This window comes from Coregonus lavaretus (genome assembly GCF_964263955.1).
Source record: "Coregonus lavaretus genome assembly, chromosome: 6".
Taxonomy (NCBI): Eukaryota; Metazoa; Chordata; class Actinopteri; order Salmoniformes; family Salmonidae; genus Coregonus; species Coregonus lavaretus.
Window position 1 is genome coordinate 58,358,067 of NC_139993.1, and position 24,172 is coordinate 58,382,238.

At 45.9% G+C, this 24,172-nt stretch overlaps 1 protein-coding gene across 1 annotated transcript; it reads left to right on the forward strand.

The window, feature by feature from the left end:
* The first annotated feature begins 2,600 nt into the window (after nt 1-2,600).
* LOC311131653 (tyrosine-protein kinase receptor Tie-1-like) lies at nt 2,601-24,028 on the forward strand. The gene is made up of 23 exons (XM_084164759.1): nt 2,601-2,855; nt 4,659-4,967; nt 5,064-5,174; nt 5,457-5,612; nt 7,132-7,263; nt 7,547-7,687; nt 8,114-8,242; nt 8,318-8,463; nt 8,663-8,807; nt 9,078-9,236; nt 9,397-9,534; nt 9,909-10,211; nt 10,493-10,783; nt 12,712-12,905; nt 13,802-14,012; nt 14,170-14,280; nt 15,217-15,407; nt 15,785-15,898; nt 18,108-18,178; nt 19,158-19,198; nt 19,940-20,036; nt 20,188-20,287; nt 20,707-24,028. Exons 1-23 carry the CDS (start codon nt 2,813-2,815, stop codon nt 20,776-20,778), a joined length of 3,405 nt encoding a protein of 1,134 aa, XP_084020885.1. The 5' UTR covers nt 2,601-2,812; the 3' UTR covers nt 20,779-24,028.
* The last annotated feature ends 144 nt before the right edge of the window (nt 24,029-24,172 follow it).

Genomic DNA, 24,172 nt, shown 5'->3' on the forward strand with positions numbered 1-24,172 from the left:
GCGCTTTACATTAAACATAACAGAAAACAATCATCATGTGATGTGATCCAATGTAAACACCATAAACCTCTTCTGATTGTTTGCTCTCCCACTGATGACCTTGTGTGAGGTACACGTATTGTGTTTTGACCCTAGCGAGGGGAGACGGGCGGTTTGTCTGGCGGTGTCATCTAAAGCAAGCACAATAATCAACAAACACCGCTCATAGTTACCTCAGGACAACAAAGAGCTCTCTGGACAATGGGCCATGTCTGAGGAGTATCGTGCCACGGCCTGAGCTCCAACCTGCAATATCAACCTACACACACACACACACAAGCACGCACAAACAAATGCATTGGCGGGCAGGCAAGCACACATGCGCACAAACACACATGCACACACACACCCTGTCTCAGGCTTTTTGAAGCCTCGCTGCACCCAGCAGCCAAAGTAACTATGTTGACACAGCATCCAGTCTTTTCCCCTGTGGGCTTCCTCTCTCAGAGTCCACTCTGCAACCACCAACATGTCTGTTTGTCCCTGCGTGTCTGTCTGTCCAGGTGCTCTACCTTCCATCCATCTTTGAGAACAGAGAGTGTATTTGAGCACACAATAAAGCGTTTGCACAACTGAAAAGTTTGCACCAATTTCCTCCAAAAAAAACTGCTATGAAACTGATTGATTAATTTCCTTCTGAGAAAAAGTTGTTTAAATATTTGTCATTCATTCTGGGAAGAAGTGGTGTAAACTCAGCACTGATGCAAACAAAAGAAGTGTGGAATTGTTATGTCCCTGAGAGAAAGGGTAGTCAGAGTGACTGATAAGATGAGTCTCTGTCCTCATTGTCATGTGTGATGAGTCGGTCCTGTGAGTGGAGTGTTTGTGACCCTGTGTAGAGGAAATAGGAAGGCCCTCTCAAGGTGATGGTCTATTTACAGTATCAGGGACAGGGAGGTCACCGTCATAGAACCACAGAGACCCAACAAACCTGAGCCAACACTGGGAAGTGCCCTCTGTTAGGCCTGTATCAAAATGGAAACATTCTGACCTGGAGACATAACAATAGTCTCCTGCTCTGGACACCTCATCAAAGTCTTTGTGTCATTTTGTATTATCCATTGTGTGATTATGCTATTCAATGGTACGGTGAAGGGTTGTGTCCTCACCTATTTTGAGCAGCTTAATGCAATCACATAAGACAGGCGTAACAAGTGAGTTGTAGATTATATCAGAATTGTATTTATCTGAACCAACCCTCAAATCCCTCAGAAATACGCTCCATTTTAAGAAAATCTTGAACTCTCTTATCGAAAACAGGAAGTTTCAAACAATAAGATGTTGAGTCAACTTCGTTTGTCTGAGGCCATCAGGAAACGTAAAGAAAACATTAAATCAACCATTTCAAAGCCCGCCCGTCCAGAAATAAGAGAAGTGAGTGGTACTTAAAGCTTCTCTAAATTAATATTAAAAAGTGAGACACGGGACCTGATCCATCTGATTGCAGCTGTAATGATAGAATAGCATAGACTCAACAAGCAGACTGTTCATAATCATTTCCTCAGACTGGTTGGAGCAGTGAAGGAGAGGCCAAATGACCACCAGCTGCAGGGATCACAACTAACTTACTGGGGGGAAAGAACACAGCTATTACATTACCCATCTGCTATTATTACATAGATCTGACAGTGACGTTTAAAAACAGCTAGAGAAAACTCAGTATGCATAGGCCTACTATTACTAGCATGTAAAATGCAGTGTCAGCATTTAGGGAAAGCTAAAATGCTAAAGTTGCCCGTGATGTGATTCGAACACGCAACCTTTGAGTCACTAGAGGTTCGCGTTATACATCCACCCCGACCAACCACCTTACTTTCATTTTTGCGTTAAGTAATCTTTTGTCTTATGTAACCATACCAAACGTAACATATCATACTAATTTCAGTGTCCCGAATGTACATTTACTATGTTACGTCTAGTCTATGAGACCAGGCTGGATTGAAACAGGCAACTTTTTAGTTATATGCCCACCCATCCACCCCATCCAACAAGCCTACTATTGTTTTTCCCGTAAGTAACGTTTTGTCTTATGTAACCATACCAAACCTAACATATCATACTAATTTGAGTGTCTCGGATTTTCGTTTACTATGTTATGTCTAGTCTATGAGACCAGCTTGGGGCAGAGCGCGGTAGAATATATCTGAGGGAAATAAAATAAAACACATGCACATCTAAATGCATTAAAACCAACCATTCTTGGGCATCGTCAAAACTGTGCAAATACATAAAACAATGATGACATTTGCTGCAGGATTATTTTTGAAAATGCAATTTTCTAGGCCTACATGAATTATTGACTTGGCTAACAACGCATTTGGTGGAAATAAGGAAATTGATTGGAAAACGAATTTACATTCTATGACAAGTAGAAAGTAGCCTAATCCACAAACTAATGCACAACTCTGCAACTCCTGAAATCAGAACCAAGGCTTTTGGAGAGTAACAACCTATTTCCCCTCGTGACGCTCTTCCTTCTTATCCTCTCCCACCCAGAGTAATGCAATTGTAAGGACAAGAGATTCAGAACGCTCAAATTGGAGCTGGAGAATGTGACACGATATGGAACACTCATAGGGACAGAGATATCAATGCAAGGATTACTTTACCGTTAAAACAATTACTGGAATTGATGGCAATGCGCAAAGACACGCGCGGTTCTTTGGCACGCTGGGGACCACCGCTTGGAATGTAGAAGTGTCTCTTTTTACCGAAGAATTGGATTGGATAAACCACTGCTGATTTGGGAATTGCGGTTTTGAGGATTACAAATATGATTGATATCTTGTACTTGTTGTGCCTCATACCTGTGTCAGGTAAGTGGGGGGGCTTATTCAGCTTATTCTGATCCATTCAATTTTAAACCCTAAATAAACTGTATTCTAAAAACAAAGTAATACTCATTTCATACACAGTCAAAGATCACACAAATTTACAATGCCTGCTTGTTTTTGGCAAAGGTAAAATTAGTTTTATATTGGTTATTCAGTGGATATTCGGATTTCTCTCATCAATAGCAATTGAACCAAGCATGCCATGACTATGAAGATGGTATATTCTGAATCAGGGGTGGATGGAGAACAATCCACACCTTCAAAAATATATATAATACGATTCCGGATTTCAATCTTCGATAGCTCTTACACAAAGCATGCCATGACACAGTATATTCTGAATTGGTGGAGGATGGACAAAAATCCACAGCTTTGGGATGTTTTTTTATTATATTTATCTGGCTTTCATTTTTACATTTTAGTCATTTAGCAGACGCTCTGGAGCGACTTACACGCGCAATTAGGGTTAAGGGCACATCAACAGTTTTTTCACCTAGTCGGCTCGGGGATTTGAACCAGCGATCTTTCGGTTACTGGCCCAACGCTCTTAACCGCTAGGCTAAGACCTCCCTGTTTAAAATACAAACAGCCCCTAAGGTTTAGCAACATCCACCACCCCTCTTCCCCTCCTAATTTACCAGTTACCCACTGATATGTATAAAAGGGGTGTGTATACATGCAAGAAGGTGGTAAATAAGAGGCTGTTTGAAAGGGGGTCATATAAACATTGCCTTATATTATTTACAGGTAATATACTACACCTTCTGTCTGAAATGGGTATAAGCTACATTACTCAAGGTGCTTATTAGATTGTGTAATCATTTCCTCTGAATGTTTAAGCCCCAGAAAGAAGGCTATAATGTAGGCTATGCAAGGCAACTCTAATCAGAATTTATTTGACACAACAAGTTATGGGCTACTATAAAAGTTAAAGGGAAATGCAGAATGCAGCCTCTTGAGAGAGCAGGAGCTCATCTCGGTTTCCTTCTATTGTTCGTTGGATCAGGGCTCAAATGCCACAGAACAGGAATGTTGTCGGATTTATGTAACAACATTTCTGTGCCACCATATATGATGAACTCCCGAGTGGCGCAGTGGTCTAAGGCACTGCATCGCAGTGCTAGCTGTGCCACTAGAGATCCTGGTTCGAATCCAGGCTCTGTCGTAGCCGGCCGTGACCGGGAGACCCATGGGGCGGCGCACAATTGGCCCAGCGTCGTCCAGGGTAGGGGAGGGAATGGCCGGCAGGGGTGTAGCTCAGTTGGTAGAGCATGGCGTTTGCAACGCCAGGGTTGTGGGTTCGATTCCCATGGGGGTATGAAAAATAAAAAATTATGTATGCACTCACTAACTGTAAGTCGCTCTGGATAAGAGCGTCTGCTAAATGACGTAAATGTATGTATTTTCTTATTTGGCTCATAATGATTTAAGTTGGGGACACTGATTCTAGGTCAGTATGTAACTGGAATATGTCCCCAGGTTGTAGCATTATGCCCTCAGGCCCTCAAATTCAAATCTGGACCTCGAAGCCAGTTCCACTACTTTATTTTTCTCAATTTTACCCTTTAATTAATAATCAGGTAGAACAGAACACCAGCAGTAGCCCGGACCTCGTAGGGTAAGATTTAAATACCCCTGCCCTAAGGTCTAGTAATGTTTGTTTGGGTTAGAATGGATAAACTGATTTTGCATCAGTAGATTACTACAGTAGCTGCTCTTTGTTGTTTTACCTCATAATAGTGTAGATGACTGTATCAGGTGAGCGACGCCATCTCGTCCCTATAGGTGCGGTTACAGACCTGATGATGATCTCCAACGCCGAGGCCTCCACCCCTCAGCGCTTCTCCATATCCTGCCTCACGGGGCAGCGGGATGCAGCAGAGCTAGAACTGGACATCAAGAAGGACAACAGCATTCTCATCCTCCCCTCACCGTCCCGATACAGCGTCAAGAGGCCCAAGACCAAGGAGGTGGTGGCCAATGAGTTTGTGGGTATAGTGGACCAGACAGGCATCTTTTACTGTCATGCATCACAGGGAACTAGTCCTACTAGAAACCTGGTCACAGTCACTCTCATCAACAACTATGGCAAAGGTAAGGAAAAGGCTCTCAGTGAAAGAATGAGAGTGTGTGAGAGAGAGAGAGGGAGAAAGAGAGAACTTATGTATTCTTCTATATTGCTCCTCCCAGGTCTTTTTGTCCCGGCCCACCTCACAGTGACGACTAACAGAGGAGACACAGTCCACCTGGCCATGCAGGTACTCAGCTCCCAGAGGAGAGATGTCACCTGGAAGTACAATGGTGAGTTACAGAGGGAGGGATAGATGGATGGATGGGATAGAGGGAGGGAGGGAGGGAGGGAGGGAGGGAGGGATGGGATAGAGGGAGGGAGGGATGGATGGATGGGATAGAGGGAGGGAGGGAGGGAGGGAGGGAGGGATGAAATGCAGGCATTTCTGTCTGAGCAGGGACTAGATTAATCTAAATGAGACTATTACATGGCAATATAGCCAATTGTTTGATTCATTGATTGTTAATGAGAGTTTGTCCTGTGTGTTGACTCATACTGTGTTGTATCACCAGGAAACTATTTCTACATGACCCACTGGGGTGATGTGTCCAACAGTACGACTGTACTAACCCTGGAGGACGTGAGTAATGTCAACGAAGGCATCTACAGTGCAGGCTTCGTGGGAGACAGTCCCATCAATGGAGCCTGGATGAGGCTGATTGTCAGAGGTACAGAAGGGGTGTTCGTATTATACACACACACACAAAGACACACACACACACAGGTTGACTCGTTCATTTTTGTCTTTTGTTTGACTTGCTAGTGTTGGCCGCAATGAGTCCTACAGCTGGATTAATACACGCTCTTCCATCTCAGCGGCGCCAGAGACGTGCTACGACCACCAACTGTCTGTCATTTGCGCAGCAAAATAGATCATGAGCATAGAGAAGAAAAAGACATGTTTAGAACTGATAATTGATCGCATGGTGCAAGAATGAAAGCAGTTAATTAATTATTGAACGTTATGATGGACACAGCTTTGTAGAACCAAAACATAAACAGCCTCTGCTCAACAAACTCCAACTTGAGAGCAAATCGTTTGGGGGGCTGCAGTTTGCGAATGGCATTTAGCTTATCACACTCACAGCAGTCAAGCAATGCGTTCTGCCATGAGTCGTTCACAATCTAGTCCGGTTGCGGCCACAACTTCGTTTAAAATGTCTACATTTTTTATCTTATTTGTATGCCTAGCAATCAACAAATGTACATTGTTTAAAGCAGACGTTTACAAGTCTCAGTCACAAATGACAGCTCCAATAAGCCCCCCTATGTGAATAAGAGGCTCGTAGGGTCATGAGTTGTCAGTTTATTGTTCACCAGTAGGGGGTCCTGTGTGCTCTGGGCATTACTGACTCAAATAAAACGAGTCGAAAGATTAGTTATTTTGACTGAACGAGTCGAAAAGATCATTGTCAGTAAAAAGAGCCGAACTTCCCATCACTATTGTATACTCTCTGTGCTGGGATTGATCTATTTTTCATCTGGATATAAGCCTGACAATACATTTAGTTATTTCTTTTCTGAAACATTTTTGGTTGGATGTACATCTTTGAATGTACATTGTTAGTACTCAGTTAATAGTGTTATTAACACCTGTATTACTTGTACTTTTATTTAACCCTTATTTTACCAGGTAAGTTGACTGAGAACACATTCTCATTTACCGAAATGACCTGGGGAATAGTTACAGGGGAGAGGAAGGGGGAAGAATGAGCCAATTGGTAGAGCACGGCGCTTGTAACGCCAAGGTAGTGGGTTCGATCCCCGGGACCACCCATACACAAAAAATGTATGCACGCATGACTGTAAGTCGCTTTGGATAAAAGCGTCTGCTAAATGGCATATTATTAGGTGGCCATGATGGTATGAGGGCCAAATTGGGAATTTAGCCAGGACACCGGGGTTAACACCCCTACTCTTACGATAAGTGCCATGGGATCTTTAGTGACCACAGAGAGTCAGGACACCCGTTTAACGTCCCATCCAAAAGACGGCAACCTACACAGGGCAATGTCCCCAATCACTGCCCTGGGGAAAGAGTGCCTCCTACAGGCCCTCCAACACCTCTTCCAGCAGCATCTCTCTTACTGTTAACCATTACAAGGATATGTATGATGATTCACATATGGATGAGGTGTTTGTATTTGCGTGGGCTTGCCACTGATGCTGCTCTGCTGTCGGTCCCAGACTGTGCCAGTAAGAAGTGGGGAGCCGACTGTGACAAGGACTGTCCAGAGTGTCTCAATGGAGGGGTGTGTCATGACAGTGACGGGGACTGCATCTGTCCACCGGGGTTCATGGGGATGCGCTGCGAGACAGGTGAGTGTGTGTGTGTGTGTGTGTGTGTGTGTGTGTGTGTGTGTGTGTAGGGTGGGGGTGGGGGGACAGGCAATATGTTAAAGCATAAGATTGTGGCCTTGAAGCTGACACATACTACAAATGAGCAATTGTGTGTGTTTGCGTGTGTGTGTGTGTGTGCATAAGTGCATATAAGTGCGTGCGTGGTGTGTGTAAAATACAAGTATATTCTATTGACAAACTGTCTGAAGTAACTGTACCTGTCCTGTACTAAATCTACGACTTGTAATGTATTCCCTCCCAGCCTGCAGAGAGGGCATGTTTGGTCGTAACTGCCAGGAGTGGTGCAGGTCAGAGCTGGACTGTGTAGGGCTGAGGTTCTGCCTGGCTGATCCTTATGGATGCTCCTGTGCCAGCGGATGGTCTGGGAACCACTGCAACAGATGTGAGTTCATTTGTTATAAATAGGGTTATGACGTATTTTCAGCCCTGGATTGCCCAATAAATATTGATTGTACTGTACAACCAACCTATCAACATTATTGCATGTGTTAAAGTAGTTACTCCCGAGTGGCACAGCGTTCTAAGGCACTGCATCTCAGTGCTAGAGATGTCACTACAGACCCTGGTTCGATTCCAGGCTGTATCACAATCCGGCCGTGATTGGAAGTCCCATAGGGCGGCGCACAATTGGTCCGGGTTTGGCCGGGGCAGGCCATCATTGTAAATAAGAATTTGTTCTTAACTGACTTGCCTAGTTAAATAAATAAAAAATAAAAACATGCATAGCCAGATCAGGTAGCAATTCATGAAACACTTATTAGAACCCCAACCCCTTGGCATTCCCATCCTAATGTCTTCCCTCCCCCAGCCTGTCACAGGGACATGTACGGGGCAGACTGCAGGCTGAGCTGTAGGTGTAAGAACGGGGGAGTGTGTAACCGCTTCAGTGGATGTCAGTGTCCCACTGGCTGGAGAGGACAGAACTGTGAGAAATCAGGTAGGTAAACATTACCTCCTCATCCTCACCACTGCTGCCTCTACCAAGCATCTTAATCTGTTTCTCCCCCATCAGACCGCGCCCCCCAGATCTTGGACATGGCCAGTAGTCTGGAGTGGAACCTCAACTCCAGCCCCAAGATCCTGTGTTCCGCCACAGGCAACCCCCTGCCTAGCCACACCAGCATCGAGCTGCGCAAACTGGACAGTTCTGTGCTCAAGGCAATGGAGGGATGGCCAGGGTGGTCATTTTATATTGGATTATTCCATTACTGGGAATCAAACTGTGACAGTGTAGTCATTGGGATTTGTGAAATTCTGTGTTTTTGTTTTAGTGAAAATATATCAATATTTTTTATGATAATGTCAGTTGGCTCAACATACAGCCTTACCAATATCTATTTGTACTTCTCTCTCTCAGGCGTCTCGCACCACCATGGACTCCAATAAGAGCACAGCCCAGTTTGACATCCCCCGTCTATCCATTGAGCATGCTGGGTTATGGGAGTGCAGGGTCTCCACCAATGGGGGACAAGACTCCCGCAAGTTCAACCTCACTGTCAAAGGTGAGAAGAGAAAAGTATTTTACTGGTCTAGATCAGTCAATGTGAGGTGCTTAACATTGAGGGCAGGTTTCCCAGACACAGGTGAAGCCTAGTCCTGGACTTGAACATGCTTTTTAGTGCAGGACTTGATTTGAGTCTGGGAAACCTGCCCTAAATACACAGTGAGAAAAAGGGTAGATAAAAAGGTTTTAATGTTCTGGTTGAGACTCGTCATATCACCCATATCACCCATCTCACCCACTTCCTCACCCCCACCCACTCTCTCACCAGAGCCGCCTTGCCCCAGCACCCCTCCCAAGCTGCTGGAGAAGAGGAGTAAGCAGCTGGTGGTGATGCCTGTGGACTCCTACAGAGGAGACGGACCCATCGACTCCACCAAGCTCCTCTACAAGCCCATGGAGACCGGAGACTCCTGGTCCTCCATCATAGGTACGTCAGATGGAGTTTGATCTCATGTCAAGTCATGGGAGTTACAACTACTTATCTTGGCAAGTGGCAACATACATTATTATCCATAGGAAACATTTTGATCCCTATGCTACATTGATAATCGTCTCTGATTCTCTCTCTCTGTGTTCCTGTTCTTCAGTGTACAGTAGAGAGCCTATAACTCTGATGAATCTGAAGCCATCTACACGCTACCACGTCCGTGTCCAGCTGACCCGCCCTGGGGAGGGAGGGGAGGGGACTCTGGGGCCTGAGGCCATCATGGAGACTGACTGTCCAGGTGAGAAACAACATAGCGCCCATTTTAGTTTTTGCAGTGTCGTAAGTCAGAGCAGAGGTTTGTAGGGAATTGGTGATGCTGCAGAGGGGGAGTGTGTGTGTGTGTATGTGTGTGTGTATGTGTGTGTGTGTGTGTATGTGTGTGTATGTGTGTGTGTGAGTTGAAGTTAGTAGAAGTTTGTCCTAGTGGACAGCTGAGTGCTGGTTCTGAATCTGTGTGAGAATGGTTCTTTAATTCTAAGGTCTATGAGTGACCAGATCAGAATGTTCTTTGCCCATCTGTAAGCGAGAGGCTGTGTCTAAGTAAACAGAATGAGTAAGTATCCCAGGCTGGCGGACCTCTCTCTGACTGCGTGTTCTGTGTCGCTGCTGTAGAGCCAACGGTTCGACCAGAGATTGACTTCAGCTCGCTGGAGGGCCGCAACGCCACCGTACGCTGGCTGTTGCCTGGCAACGCGGGCGGGGCCGTGGGTGCGGCCAGCGGGTTCTTAGTGCAGCTCTTCAGGCCCTCCCCCTCAGGAGAGAAGTTGAGAGAGGAGACCACCCTGCTCAATGTGCTCTCCACCAAGTTCTACAACCTGCAGTACCACCAAGACTATACAGTGGTTGTCAGGCTGCTCAACTGTGGCAGTCTGGGGCCCGCCTCTAAGCCTTACCACTTCCGCATCAACAGCCAGGGTAACTAACAAAAGCTCCTTCTATTGGTTTAGCAGTGAGTGTTGACGAGTGTGATTGGTGGATGTATGGTGTATGGATGGTGCCTGCCTCCCCCCTGCCCTCGTAGTGTGTCAGGGTTAAAGAAAGGAAATCAGGATGGATGACTAAGGAAATCAAGAAAGATTAAAGCATTGTGCAGCATTGGGCAATAGCCATGTAGCATAAGCTAACACCTTCTGACCAATACTAACCCTGATTTATCCTCTCTGTTCCCTCCCCCTCCCCTCTCCCCTCTCCATCAGGTCCCTCCTCACCTCGTAACGTCCTGGCCCTGCCCCTGTCTGTGTCTGCGGTGCAGGTGAAGTGGCAGCCCCCTGAGGACCCTAACGGGGGCATAGTGAAGTACATCATAGAGTACCAGCCGGTGGGTCAGGGCAGCCTGCATCCCTGGGTAGACACTGACGATGGCAACAAGACGGCTAAAGACGTGACGGCGCTTAACGGGAGTACTCTCTACCAGTTCAGAGTGAGAGCCTTCTCTAAAGTACCGGGGGAGTGGAGCAAGTTTGTCCATGCCAGGACCCAGGGAGATGGTGAGAGATGGTTTAAAAAAACATGTGTGGAGTTAGATCAAGCTGTTTTGTAATCCCAAATAAATAACAAAGAGAGGGTACCACCATCTACAGTGAGGGAAAAAAAGTATTTGATCCCCTGCTGATTTTGTACGTTTGCCCACTGACAAAGACATGATCAGTCTATAATTTTAATGGTAGGTTTATTGGAACAGTGTGAGACAGAATAACAACAAAAAAATCCAGAAAAACGCATTTAAAAAATGTTAGAAATTGATTTGCATTTTAATGAGGGAAATAAGTATTTGAACCCTCTGCAAAACATGACAGTACTTTGTGGCAAAAACCCTTGTTGGCAATCACAGAGGTCAGACGTCTCTTGTAGTTGGCCACCAGGTTTGCACACATCTCAGGAGGGACTTTGTCCCACTCCTCTTTGCAGATCTTCTCCAAGTCATTAAGGTTTCGAGCCTGACGTTTGGCAACTCGAACCTTCAGCTCCCTCCACATATTTTCTATGGGATTAAGGTCTGGAGACTGGCTAGGCCACTCCAGGACCTTAATGTGCTTCTTCTTGAGCCACTTCTTTGTTGCCTTGGCCGTGTGTTTTGGGTCATTGTCATGCAGGAATACCCATCCACGACCCATTTTCAATGCCCTGGCTGAGGGAAGGAGGTTCTCACTCAAGATTTGACGGTACATGGCCCCGTCCATCGTCCCTTTGATGCGGTGAAGTTGTCCTTGTCCACTTAGCAGAAAAACACCCCCAAAGCATAATGTTTCCACCTCTATGTTTGATGGTGGGGATGGTGTTCTTGGGGTTATAGGCAGCATTCCTCCTCCTCCAAACACGGCAAGTTGAGTTGATGCCAAAGAGCTCGATTTTGGTCTCATCTGACCACAACACTTTCCCCAGGTCTCCTCTGAATCATTCAGATGTTCATTGGCAAACTTCAGACGGGCCTGTATATGTGCTTTCTTGAGCAGGGGGACCTTTCTTGGTGACTATGGTCCCAGCTGCCTTGAGATCATTGACAAGATCCTCCCGTGTAGTTCTGGGCTGATTCCTCACCGTTCTCATGATCATTGCAACTCCACGAGGTGAGATCTTGCATGGAGCCCCAGGCCAAGGGAGATTGACAGTTATTTTGTGTTTCTTCCATTTGCGAATAATCGCACCAACTGTTGTCACCTTCTCACCAAGCTGCTTGGCGATGGTCTTGTAGCCCATTCCAGCCTTGTGTAGGTCTACAATCTTGTCCCTGACATCCTTGGAGAGCTCTTTGGTCTTGGCCATGGTGGAGAGTTTGGAATCTGATTGATTGATTGCTTCTGTGGACAGGTGTCTTTTATACAGGTAACAAACTGAGATTAGGAGCACTCCCTTTAAAAGTGTGCTCCTAATCTCAGCTCGTTACCTGTATAAAAGACACCTGGGAGCCAGAAATCTTTCTGATTGAGAGGGGGTCAAATACTTATTTCCCTCATTAAAATGCAAATCAATGTATAACATTTTTGACATGCGTTTTTCTGGATTTTTTTGTTGTTATTCTGTCTCTCACTGTTCAAATAAACCTACCATTAAAATTATAGACTGATCATTTCTTTGTCAGTGGGCAAACGTACAAAATCAGCAGGGGATCAAATACTTTTTTCCCTCACTGTCATTTCATCACATTAGATGCCTATCTTTCCCACTCATGTGGGATTGAGGTATAAAGCTGGATCTAAACAACAGATGGTTTGGGACATGGACTCATCTTGACATTAGACCACTTTTTTGAGTTCTGGAAATGTCCAACAAACTTTGAGTGACCTTTTTGAGAGAACATAGATTTTTCAGTGAACACTTTAAAATACTAAGGATACTTAGCCTATTGTATATAAGAAATAGGAGATGCTCAGGTGATTCTCACTGCACACTTCCTCATCTCCTCCTCCCCTCTCAGGCTTCCAGGACTTCACTCCAACCACCCAGGGTGTGGGGGGGCGTCCAGGCAGCGAGGGCTACCAGCTGGTGATGGCGGTAGTGGGGTCTGTGACGGTCACCTGTGTCACCATCCTGCTGGCCCTGCTGGCCCTCTTCTGCATCCGCAAGACCCTGCTCAACCGCAGACGCAGCTTCCCCTACCAGTCTGGATCGGTGAGAGACAGAGTGAGAGAGAGACACACGGCATACCATAGTCATTAACTAGTTCACTAAATACACACTGAGCATACCAAACATTAAGAACACCTTCCTAATATTGAGTTGCACCCCCTCTTGCCCTCAGAACAGCCTCAATTCGTCGCGGTATAGATTCTACAAAGTGTCAAAAGCATTCCACAGGGATGCTGGCCCATGTTGACTCCAATGCTTCCCACAGTTGTCTAGTTGGCTGGATGTCCTTTGGGTGGTGGACCATTCTTGATACGTACAGGATACTGTTGAGTGTGGAAACCCAGCAGTGTTGCAGTCTTGACACACTCAAACCAGCGTGCCTGACACCTACTACCATGTGGTCCTCTGTAGCTCAGCTGGTAGAGCACGGCGCTTGTAACGCCAAGGTAGTGGGTTCGATCCCAGGGACCACCCATACACAAAAATTTATGCACGCATGACTGTAAGTCTCTTTGGATAAAAGCGTCTGCTAAATGGCATATTATATTATTATACCCCGTTCAAAGGCACTTAAATCTTTTGTCTTGCCCATTCACCCTCTGAATGGCACACATACACAATCCATGTCTCAATTGTCTCAAGGCTTAAAAATAATTATTTAACCTGTCTCCTCCCCTTTATCTACACTGATTGAAGTGGATTTAACCATTGACATCAATATGGGATCATAGCTTTCACCTGGATTCACTTGGTCATTATACTATATGTCATGGAAAGAGCAGGTGTTCTTAATGTTTTGTACACTCAGGGTATATATCCACTTTTCAAGCTATATTATACATATACATAGCGACAAATTATTAGAAACATCTCTATATATACAATTTCTATACTTTGATTGATTAAAAACTAATCAAATCAATCATTGCAACCCGTAGGGAGAGGAGACCATCCTTCAGTTTAACTCTGGGACCCTGACCCTGACGAGAAGACCTAAGCCTGCCGCCGAGCCTCTCACCTACCCTATCCTGGAGTGGGATGACATCAAGTTCGAGGACGTCATTGGAGAAGGCAACTTCGGCCAGGTCATCAAGGCCATGATCAAGAAGGATGGGGTCAAGATGAGCGCCGCTATCAAGATGCTGAAAGGTAGTAGGTATCACACAAACACACGCAGACACACACACCAAAACAGACACACACAGACACACACACTACAAACTCTGACAACAAGCCAAACTGAACAAGCTTCTTTCTCTGTACCTGTTTGTAATTTGCTATGTTTACTGTGTTTCGTTTTGAGCAGAGTTTGCCTCTGAGAATGACCACCGGGACTTTGCAGGAGAGCTTGAGGTGTTGTGTAAACTGGGCCAGCATCCCAACATCATCAACCTCATAGGAGCCTGTGAAAACAGGGGTGAGTCTGCAACCTACTGGTCAGGGTGGGGAATTACATGCTTTTAATTGACACTATATAATAATATTACTGGACATAATATAATAATACTTCCCTCTTCAAGTGAATACTTTTTTAAATATGAGTTTTGAAGCAAGTTGCTAGAAATAAGTCTGTATTCTTTTATGTTCACTATAGTATGTTGATAGTGATTTTAAGATTTTAAAATGAAAGTTAGTTACACTTCACTTTGTATTTCTTCATTACTGATTCCATACTGCTTAGCTGCCTGAGCCCAACATGCAGGGCATGAAGTGGTTAATATCCTGAGTTATCCGGATGCATATAGATCCTCTGATGTGCACCTGGACAGGACTATGTGTCGTCCAACCCAAACAAACCCTGTCTGTCTGCTAGAAGCATTTGCACGATCACATTTGTTTTGCTTGTCCATATGCCACATCAGCAAACTGTTCTGCTGCTGCATATCTGTGTGTGTAATACAGAGCCTTAGGACCAAGCTCTGAGCATGACATTTCAATTTCCATACCACATCCGATGGTTTCGGGACATAATTGAATTGGCTGTTTCTCTTTGTACTTTAGAGGGAGATTACAAAAACAACTCAACCATGAGAAGAATACATCCTACCAAACCACCATGTTTCACAATCCCACTGGTTCTCAAGTAGCCCGGAGAGAGAGAACCAGAATTGCTGGTTAATGTTGGTTCTCTCTCTCTCTCTCGATACAATAATGATGATTACAGCACAGAACTATAATTATATTTCTATGGTTACATTATGATACTCAGTTAATGCCTTCCTACCTTTCCATGGCAAACTTTTATGCATATGGTATCTCCCTTAGCAACCTTCTCCATAAAGTGTACAAGTAAATCATAAACTTCCATCACTTTCCTTTCCTTTCCCCTAACTGCCTCTCTCTACCTGTGTAGGGTACCTGTACATTGCCATTGAGTATGCCCCCTATGGTAACCTGCTTGACTTTCTGCGTAAGAGCCGAGTCCTGGAGACAGACCCCGCCTTCGCCAAGGAGCATGGCACCGCCTCCACCCTCACCTCACAACAACTGCTGCAGTTCGCCGTCGACGTGGCAACTGGCATGCACTACCTTAGTGACAAACAGGTATAGTAAACACACAGATGTCTCTGTGAACTCTAAAGATGCATCCCTGAGTTGGGAGGGGAGTTGCCAATTCTATGTGGTTTATATCCAAGTTTGGCAGCATACTTTTATTTTAAAAAACGTTACAGCTGTGCAAGCTTCAATACACAAATTATGATTGATAAATGTGACAGGGAATCTTTATGTAGTTTCCTCTCAACATACATTTTCAATGATATCATTCCCAGATGTTATCTTCATCCTCCCTCTCCTCTCTCTCCTCGCTCTCCTCCCTCTCCTCCCTCTCCTCTCCTCTCCTCTCCTCTCCTCTCCTCTCCTCTCTCTCCTCCCTCTCCTCTCTCTCCTTCCTCCCCCTCTCTCGCTCTCTCTCTCTCTAGTTCATCCACAGAGATCTGGCAGCGAGGAACGTTCTAGTGGGAGACAACCTGGTCGCTAAGATAGCAGACTTTGGTCTGTCCAGAGGAGAGGAGGTCTACGTCAAGAAGACCATGGTGGGTGCTCAGTCGCAAACAGCACTGTGCATTATCAAACAATAGCCAGGGTACTAGTCTGTAATGATTCCCAAAAAATTATCACAGATGATAAATAATATTGTGGAATGAACTGAAGAGGGCAGTAGTGTTTCTGTAAGAGGGCAGTAGTGTTGCTGTAAGAGGGCAGTAGTGTTGCTGTAAGAGGGCAGTAGTATTGCTGTAAGAGGGCAGTAGTGTTGCTGTAAGAGGGCAGTAGTATTGCTGTAAGAGGGCAGTTGTATTGCTATAGGAGGGCAGTAGTATTGATATAAGAGGGCAGTAGTATTGCTATAAGAGGGCAGTAGTATTGCTGTAAGAGGGCAGTAGTGTTTCTGTAAGAGGGCAGTAGTGTTGCTGTAAGAGGGCAGTAGTGTTGCTGTAAGAGGGCAGTAGTGTTGCTATAAGAGGGCAATATTATTGCTGTAAGAGGGCAGTAGTGTTGCTGTAAGAGGGCAATAGTATTGCTGTAAGAGGGCAGTAGTATTGCTGTAAGAGGGCAGTAGTGTTGCTGTAAGAGGGCAGTAGTGTTGCTGTAAGAGGGCAATAGTATTGCTGTAAGAGGGCAGTAGTGTTGCTGTAAGAGGGCAGTAGTGTTGCTGTAAGAGGGCAGTAGTGTTGCTGGAAGAGGGCAGTAGTGTTTCTGTAAGAGGGCAGTAGTGTTGCTGTAAGAGGGCAGTAGTGTTGCTGTAAGAGGGCAGTAGTGTTGCTGTAAGAGGGCAGTAGTGTTGCTGTAAGAGGGCAGTAGTGTTGCTGTAAGAGGGCAGTAGTGTTGCTGTAAGAGGGCAGTAGTGTTGCTGTAAGAGGGCAGTAGTATTGCTGTAAGAGGGCAGTAGTGTTGCTGTAAGAGGGCAGTAGTGTTGCTGTAAGAGGGCAGTAGTGTTGCTGTAAGAGGGCAGTAGTGTTGCTGTAAGAGGGCAGTAGTATTGCTGTAAGAGGGCAGTAGTGTTGCTGTAAGAGGGCAGTAGTGTTGCTGTAAGAGGGCAGTAGTGTTGCTGTAAGAGGGCAGTAGTATTGCTATAAGAGGGCAATAGTGTTGCTGTAAGAGAGCAGTAGTGTTTCTATAAGAGGGCAATATTATTGCTGTAAGAGGGCAGTAGTGTTGCTGTAAGAGGGCAATAGTATTGCTGTAAGAGGGCAGTAGTATTGCTATAAGAGGGCAGTAGTGTTGCTGTAAGAGGGCAGTAGTGTTGCTGTAAGAGGGCAGTAGTGTTGCTGTAAGATGGCAGTAGTGTTGCTATAAGAGGGCAGTAGTATTGCTATAAGAGGGCAGTAGTGTTGCTGTAAGAGGGCAGTAGTATTGCTATAAGAGGGCAGTAGTGTTGCTGTAAGAGGGCAGTAGTGTTGCTGTAAGAGGGCAGTAGTGTTGCTGTAAGAGGGCAGTAGTGTTGCTGTAAGAGGGCAGTAGTATTGCTGTAAGAGGGCAGTAGTGTTGCTGTAAGAGGGCAGTAGTGTTGCTGTAAGAGGGCAGTAGTGTTGCTGTAAGAGGGCAGTAGTGTTTCTGTAAGAGGGCAGTAGGGTTGCTATAAGAGGGCAGTAGTGTTGCTGTAAGAGGGCAATAGTATTGCTGTAAGAGGGCAGTAGTGTTGCTGTAAGAGGGCAGTAGTTTTGCTGTAAGAGGGCAGTAGTGTTGCTGTAAGAGGGCAGTAGTGTTGCTGTAAGAGGGCAATAGTATTGCTGTAAGAGGGCAGTAGTATTGCTGTAAGAGGGCAGTAGTGTTGCTGTAAGAGGGCAATAGTATTGCTGTAAGAGGGCAGTAGTGTTGCTGTAAGAGGGCAGTAGTATTGCTGTAAGAGGGCAGTAGTGTTGCTGTAAGAGGGCAGTAGTGTTGCTGTAAGAGGGCAGTAGTATTGCTGTAAGAGGGCAGTAGTATTGCTGTAAGAGGGCAGTAGTATTGCTGTAAGAGGGCAGTTGTATTGCTGTAAGAGGGCAGTAGTGTTGCTGTAAGAGGGCAGTAGTGTTGCTGTAAGAGGGCAATAGTATTGCTGTAAGAGGGCAGTAGTGTTGCTGTAAGAGGGCAATAGTATTGCTGTAAGAGGGCAGTAGTATTGCTGTAAGAGGGCAGTAGTGTGTTAGGCTTTTCAGCAAGCAAGTAACCCTGCAAGTTATGAGAATAGAGAATCACACACCTTTACCTTTATTAGACAGACTGAACTGTACGATGTCTTGACCTTTTCTCTTTGCATTACAGGGGAGGTTGCCTGTGCGGTGGATGGCGATAGAGTCCCTAAACTACAGTGTGTACACCACCAAGAGTGACGTGTGAGTATCTGTCTGGGAAAGTCATAGTTCAACTAGAACAAATTGTACCTTTATTTAGACAGTTACACCATGTCTTTCAGTAAAGGTTGGAAGATAATAGGATGCCAGCAGTCATATGATCCCGGACTCTCTCTCTACCCTGCTATCCAAAACAACAAATCATGTTCGCCCCCCGCCCCCCCCCAGTCAATGGTGAACTGATAACAGAACCCAGGAAGCCCTAAGGAACAGAGCCGGTGGATGGCCTCACTACCACACAGAGCCTGTCAAACACACACTATTTATACCCACCTCAGAACTGACTGGTAGGCCCTAGGATAGCTACAGGAAGTGAAACAAAAAAAGAGTTGGTTAGGTTAGCAGAGAAGAGAGACGTTTCTGTAGTAAACAAGTTGTAAATGAGCTACCAGATACAGCACTGTGTGTGTGTGTGTGTGTGTGTGTGTGTGTGTGTGTGTGTGTGTGTGTGTGTGTGTGTGTGTGTGTGTGTGTGTGTGTGTGTGTGTGGACGAGAGCTAAGCCACACAGAACATAAGAAAAGATAACCAGACCATTACTCTGTGTTTACGTGAGAGAGAGAGAGCAATGTTAACATACGTTTCCCATGCCAATAAAGCCCCTTGAATTGAATTGAGAGAGAGAGAGATTACCTCAAGCAGAGTCATATTGTATTTGTACAGAATGACTGACAGTTAACTGTTCAACTTGCAGTGGGTAGGCTACACGATGTTGTTAGTTCACTATGGCAAGTCAACATAAAACCTCTAACTACCCTATGTAATGGATGTAATTATAAGGCCACTAACTGTTCAATGGTCTCTCTCTCTCTCTCTCTCTCTCTCTCTCTCTCTCTCTCTCTCTCTCTCTCTCTCTCTCTCTCTCTCTCTCTCTCTCTCTCTCTCTCTCTCTCTCTCTCTCTCTCTCTCTCTCTCTCTCTCTCTCTCTCTCTCTCTCTCTCTCTCTCTCTCATTTTTCTCAGATGGTCTTTCGGTGTACTTCTATGGGAGATAGTGAGTTTAGGTAAGTTGATGTCAAGTTAACGTAAAGTGTGAGCACTATACATATTTTCAGATTAGAAATACTATTGGCATGTGGGCCCCCAAAATAAAATTATCAAGAAACCTCCGGTTGCCCTGAGAGAGTATTTTACCCTCAAACATTTCAGTTTCCACCACAGCTTTCACATCATACTGTAAATGTACCATAGGTCACGGAAAGAGTGGGAAAGGGGCCCCAGCAGAGAGTAAACAAAGTAGGAACACACAGAGAGTCTGCAGAACATCATTGGCTGTCATAAAAGTCAAAACAAAACAACCCCTCTTGTGAGGAATGATGGTGATGGTGGTGATGATCATGATGATGATGGTGGTGATGATGATGATGGTGGTTATGATGATGATCATGGTGATGATCATAGCGTGGTGGGGGTGGCGGTGGGGATGATGATGGTGGTGGTGATGATGATGATTATGAATGTGATGATGGTGGTTATGATCATGGTCATGGTGGTGGCGGCGGTGGGGATGATGATGGTGGTGGTGGTGATGATGATGATTATGACCAAGACTATAACTGACAGACATCAGTCCATGCCCAGTGTCAGTGTATGGTTGTAAAAGTGACCCCGTTCCCGGTTCTCTCTGTCGGTCTACCAGGTGGTACTCCCTACTGTGGGATGACCTATGCCCAGTGTCAGTGCCCAGTGTCAGTGTATGATTGTAAAAGTTACCCCATCCCCTGTTCTCTCTGTCTATCTACCAGGTGGTACTCCGTACTGTGGGATGACCTGTGCCGAGCTTTATGAGACGCTCCCTCAGGGCTACAGGATGGAACAGCCCAGGAACTGTGACGACGAAGTGTAAGTAATGACCTTGGCTTGGAACTGTGTGTGTGTGTGTGTGTGTTTGTGTGAGTGTGAGAGAGAGAGCGAGAGAATGTGTGCACCATTATAGCTGGTTATGATCGTTTCTTGTTGGTTGATAATTGGTTAATTGTTTTATTTTGTCCAGGTATGAGTTGATGAGGCAGTGCTGGAGAGACCGGCCCTATGAGAGACCTCCGTTCTCACAGATCTCTGTACAGCTCAACAGAATGCAGGAGGCCAGGAAGGTAAGGGGACTGTCACTCACAGTTTCACTTAGGACTCATCTTTTCAATCAGCTAGTAACCTCTTGGCCTATCCCATAGGGCACAGAGGTAGCCTGGTCCCAGACCTGTTTGTGTTGTCTTGCAGGAGTTGGCACAGAGGGTCCTGGTCAGGGTTGCAAAATTCCGGGAACTTTCAATAAATTCCCTGGTTTTCCCAAAATCCTGGTTGGAGGCTTCTCCAAATCAGGAGGTAATAAGCAGGAAATCCGGAATCCAACCAGGATTTCTGGAAAACCAGGGAATTTATTGAAAGTACCTGGGATTTTGCAACCCTAGTCCTGGTTACATAGAATTCCTCCTCCAACTGAATTAATTCCTCACCCGTAATTTTCTAAATCACTCTACTATCTAACTACTCTTCTCCTTACGTCCCAACCCAGGCCTACGTGAACATGGCGCTCTTCGAGAACTTCACCTACGCTGGGATAGATGCCACGGCCGAGGAGGCCTGACTACCAGCCCCCCCAGACCCCGACAGGTCACGTAGCCCACGGGAGAGGCCCCGAGGCTGGGCACCGCGTTACTGCCACCCTCCTGCTGCGGCCCAACGTGGGGACCGGTGGAACAACAAACGATCCACCCGGACCACGAGGGTATAGAGCGAGGACTGTGAAAGGACACTGTGGGGGTCTGATGGGGGTCTGATGGGGGGGACTGGTTGGGACTGGTATGGGAGATGTAGCACTTGACTTAGGACACACCGCTGTGTTTGTTTGAAGGAAAGTGTGGGAGAGGAAGGTGCTACAGGAAATTCTACTACACTGCCAGGGTCACAGGCTACTACACTGCCAGAGTATGTGGTGTGCCCTATGAACTTTCAGCCCTCCGTCCAAATGGAGAGAGGACTTATTTGACACATGGACACACGTGGAGTTTGCTGTCGATTCTGAGATGGATTGAGATGGATCCAACTGGGCAAAAACATACAATGTAGCACTTGAACCAGAATTATGTGTATATTCCCTTATTTCCCGTCTTTCGGATTGGGACGTTAAACCGCTGTCCTGACTCTGTGGTCACTAAAGATCCCAGGGCATTTATCGTAAGAGTAGCCGGTGTCCTGGCTAAAATGTCCAATCTGGCCCTCATACCATCATGGCCACCTAATCATCCCCAACTTCCAATTGGCTCATTCATCTATCTCCTCTCCCCTGTAGCTATTCCCCAGGTTGTTGCTGTAAATGAGAATGTGTTCTCAGTCAGCTTACCTGGTAAAATAAGGGTAAATAAAATGGTAGTACGGTATATAATTTGCTTTCATGAGAATGTAACTACTGTGCATGGACTGTCTTTCCTTCCTCTTAAAGTGTCAAGAATATATCATCCTCTTGTAAAAGTTTAGTATAAATCATATATACAGACCACTTGTTTACTTTTGTGACATACTGTATGCTACCTGTATCTCTTTGGATGGTGTATCTATCTACTCTGTGAGAAAATAGGTTTTGTTTTCTTGATCACAAAGAGGCACATAATAAGTTACTTGAGCTGTGAATCTAAAGTAGCACATTTGACTATTTTCTTTTTTTTTCTCTGTTATATCTAACCCAGCAATACTGCACTGCTCTGTTGCCACTGTTTTGCCACTGAGTCCTTGGATTTTAAGGTGTGAGGTCGAATTAAGTGGTGTTTTTTTGCTCATGGTGGCCTACTTTTGTCCCTCTGGGTATCAGCGTGTTGGGGTGTTAGGGATAAACCGCAGCCCAGGCTCGTGGGGGCCTGAGGTCGACAGGGCACTGGCCTCTTCCCTGCAGCACAGAGCTGATCTGTCAACACACACACACACACACCCTGTGGCTTCCTGCAGCACAGAGCTTATCTGTCAACACACACACACACAAACCCTGTGGCCTGGCCTCTTCCCTGCAGCACAGAGCTGATCTGTCAACACACACAAACCCTGTGGCCTGGCCTCTTCCCTGCAGCACAGAGCTGATCTGTCAACACACACACACAAACCCTGTGGCCTGGCCTCTTCCCTTCAGCACAGAGCTGATCTGTCAACACACACACACATACACACAAACCCTGTTGCCTGGCCTCTTCCCTGCTGCAGAGAGCTGATCTGTCAACTCACACACACACACACACAAACTCTGTGGCCTGGCCTCTTCCCTGCAGCACAAAGCTGATCTGTCAACACACACACACACACACACACACACACACTCACACACACACACACACCCTGTGGCTTCCTACACCACAGAGCTGATCTGTCAACACACACACACACACACACAAACCCTGTGGCCTGGCCTCTTCCCTGCAGCACAGAGCTGATCTGTCAACACACACAAACCCTGTGGCCTGGCCTCTTCCCTGCAGCACAGAGCTTATCTGTCAACACACACAAACCCTGTGGCCTGGCCTCTTCCCTGCAGCACAGAGCTGATCTGTCAACACACACACACACACACACACACACACACACACACACACACACACACACACACACACACACACACACACACACACAAACCCTGTGGCCTGGCCTCTTCCCTGCAGCACAGAGCTGATCTGTCAACACACACACACACACACACACAAACCCTGTGGCCTGGCCTCTTCCCTGCAGCACAGAGCTGATCTGTCAACACACACACACACACACACACACAAACCCTGTGGCCTGGCCTCTTCCCTGCAGCACAGAGCTGATCTGTCAACACACACACACACACACACACAAACCCTGTGGCATGGCCTCTTCCCTGCTGCAGAGAGCTGATCTGTCAGAGGATTTCCTCCTGCTGCTGACACCATGACACCAGCCACAGGCTAAGGACTGAGGACTGGCACGCAGAGCCCCGCTGAGCTCAGCCTCCTGACACCCGAGCACACACACACACACTACTTGTACACATCTATGGATATACAAAAAGGCATGAACCTACACTATAACAAACTAGTCCTGTATGAACCTACACTATCACAAACTAGTCCTGTATGAACCTACACTATCACAAACTAGTCCTGTATGAACCTACACTATCACAAACTGGTCCTGTATGAACCTACACTATCACAAACTGGTCCTGTATGGCTCAGTTGGCAGAGCATGGCGCTTGCAACAGCAGGATTGTGGGTTCGATTCCCAGTGCCACCCATACGTAGAAATGTATGTTGCTTTGGAAAAGTGTCTGCTAAATGGCATATATAATATATTAAGACATACAGTACGCCAAGCTGTATTCTACTATCTACCCAGATGCCCCTTTGAATTACTACACATTAGATCCCTGATAAGGGAAAGGGGGATACCTAATCAGTTGTACAACTGAATGCATTCAACCAAAATGTATCTTCACATTTAACCCAACCCCTCTGAATCAGAGAGGTGCGGGGGGCTGCCTTAATCGACGTCCACAGGGGCCCGGGGAGCAGTTGTTGTTGGGGGTTAACTGCCTTGACCAACAACATTTCGGTTACTAGGCCCAATGCTCTTAACCGTTAGGCTACCTGCCGCCCAAGTAGAAGAGGAACTGATGAAGGATGCAACTTCTATAGAAGCACCTCTATCTACAGTATCTCCATGAGGAAATGCTCTATCTGGCCCATGGGCCTGGCTGTCTCCCGTCTACTGACCAATAGATTAGTTGGAAGAGATAGCTGCTGAATTGTGGTCATAATGTGTTGACATACGCTTCATATAACTGACTGTTACTGCAGACTCTGAATAAAGGATGACATGTTCAAAGACTTGATTTGTATTTGAAAGAGATTTGTATTGAATGTGTGAAAACATCAACTTGGATAAATGTGTGTTAGAGGCAACACTCTCCCTTGCACCCCCATTTTGGTTGGCTCAAACCACACAACACACACTTCCTGTAGAACGAGGAC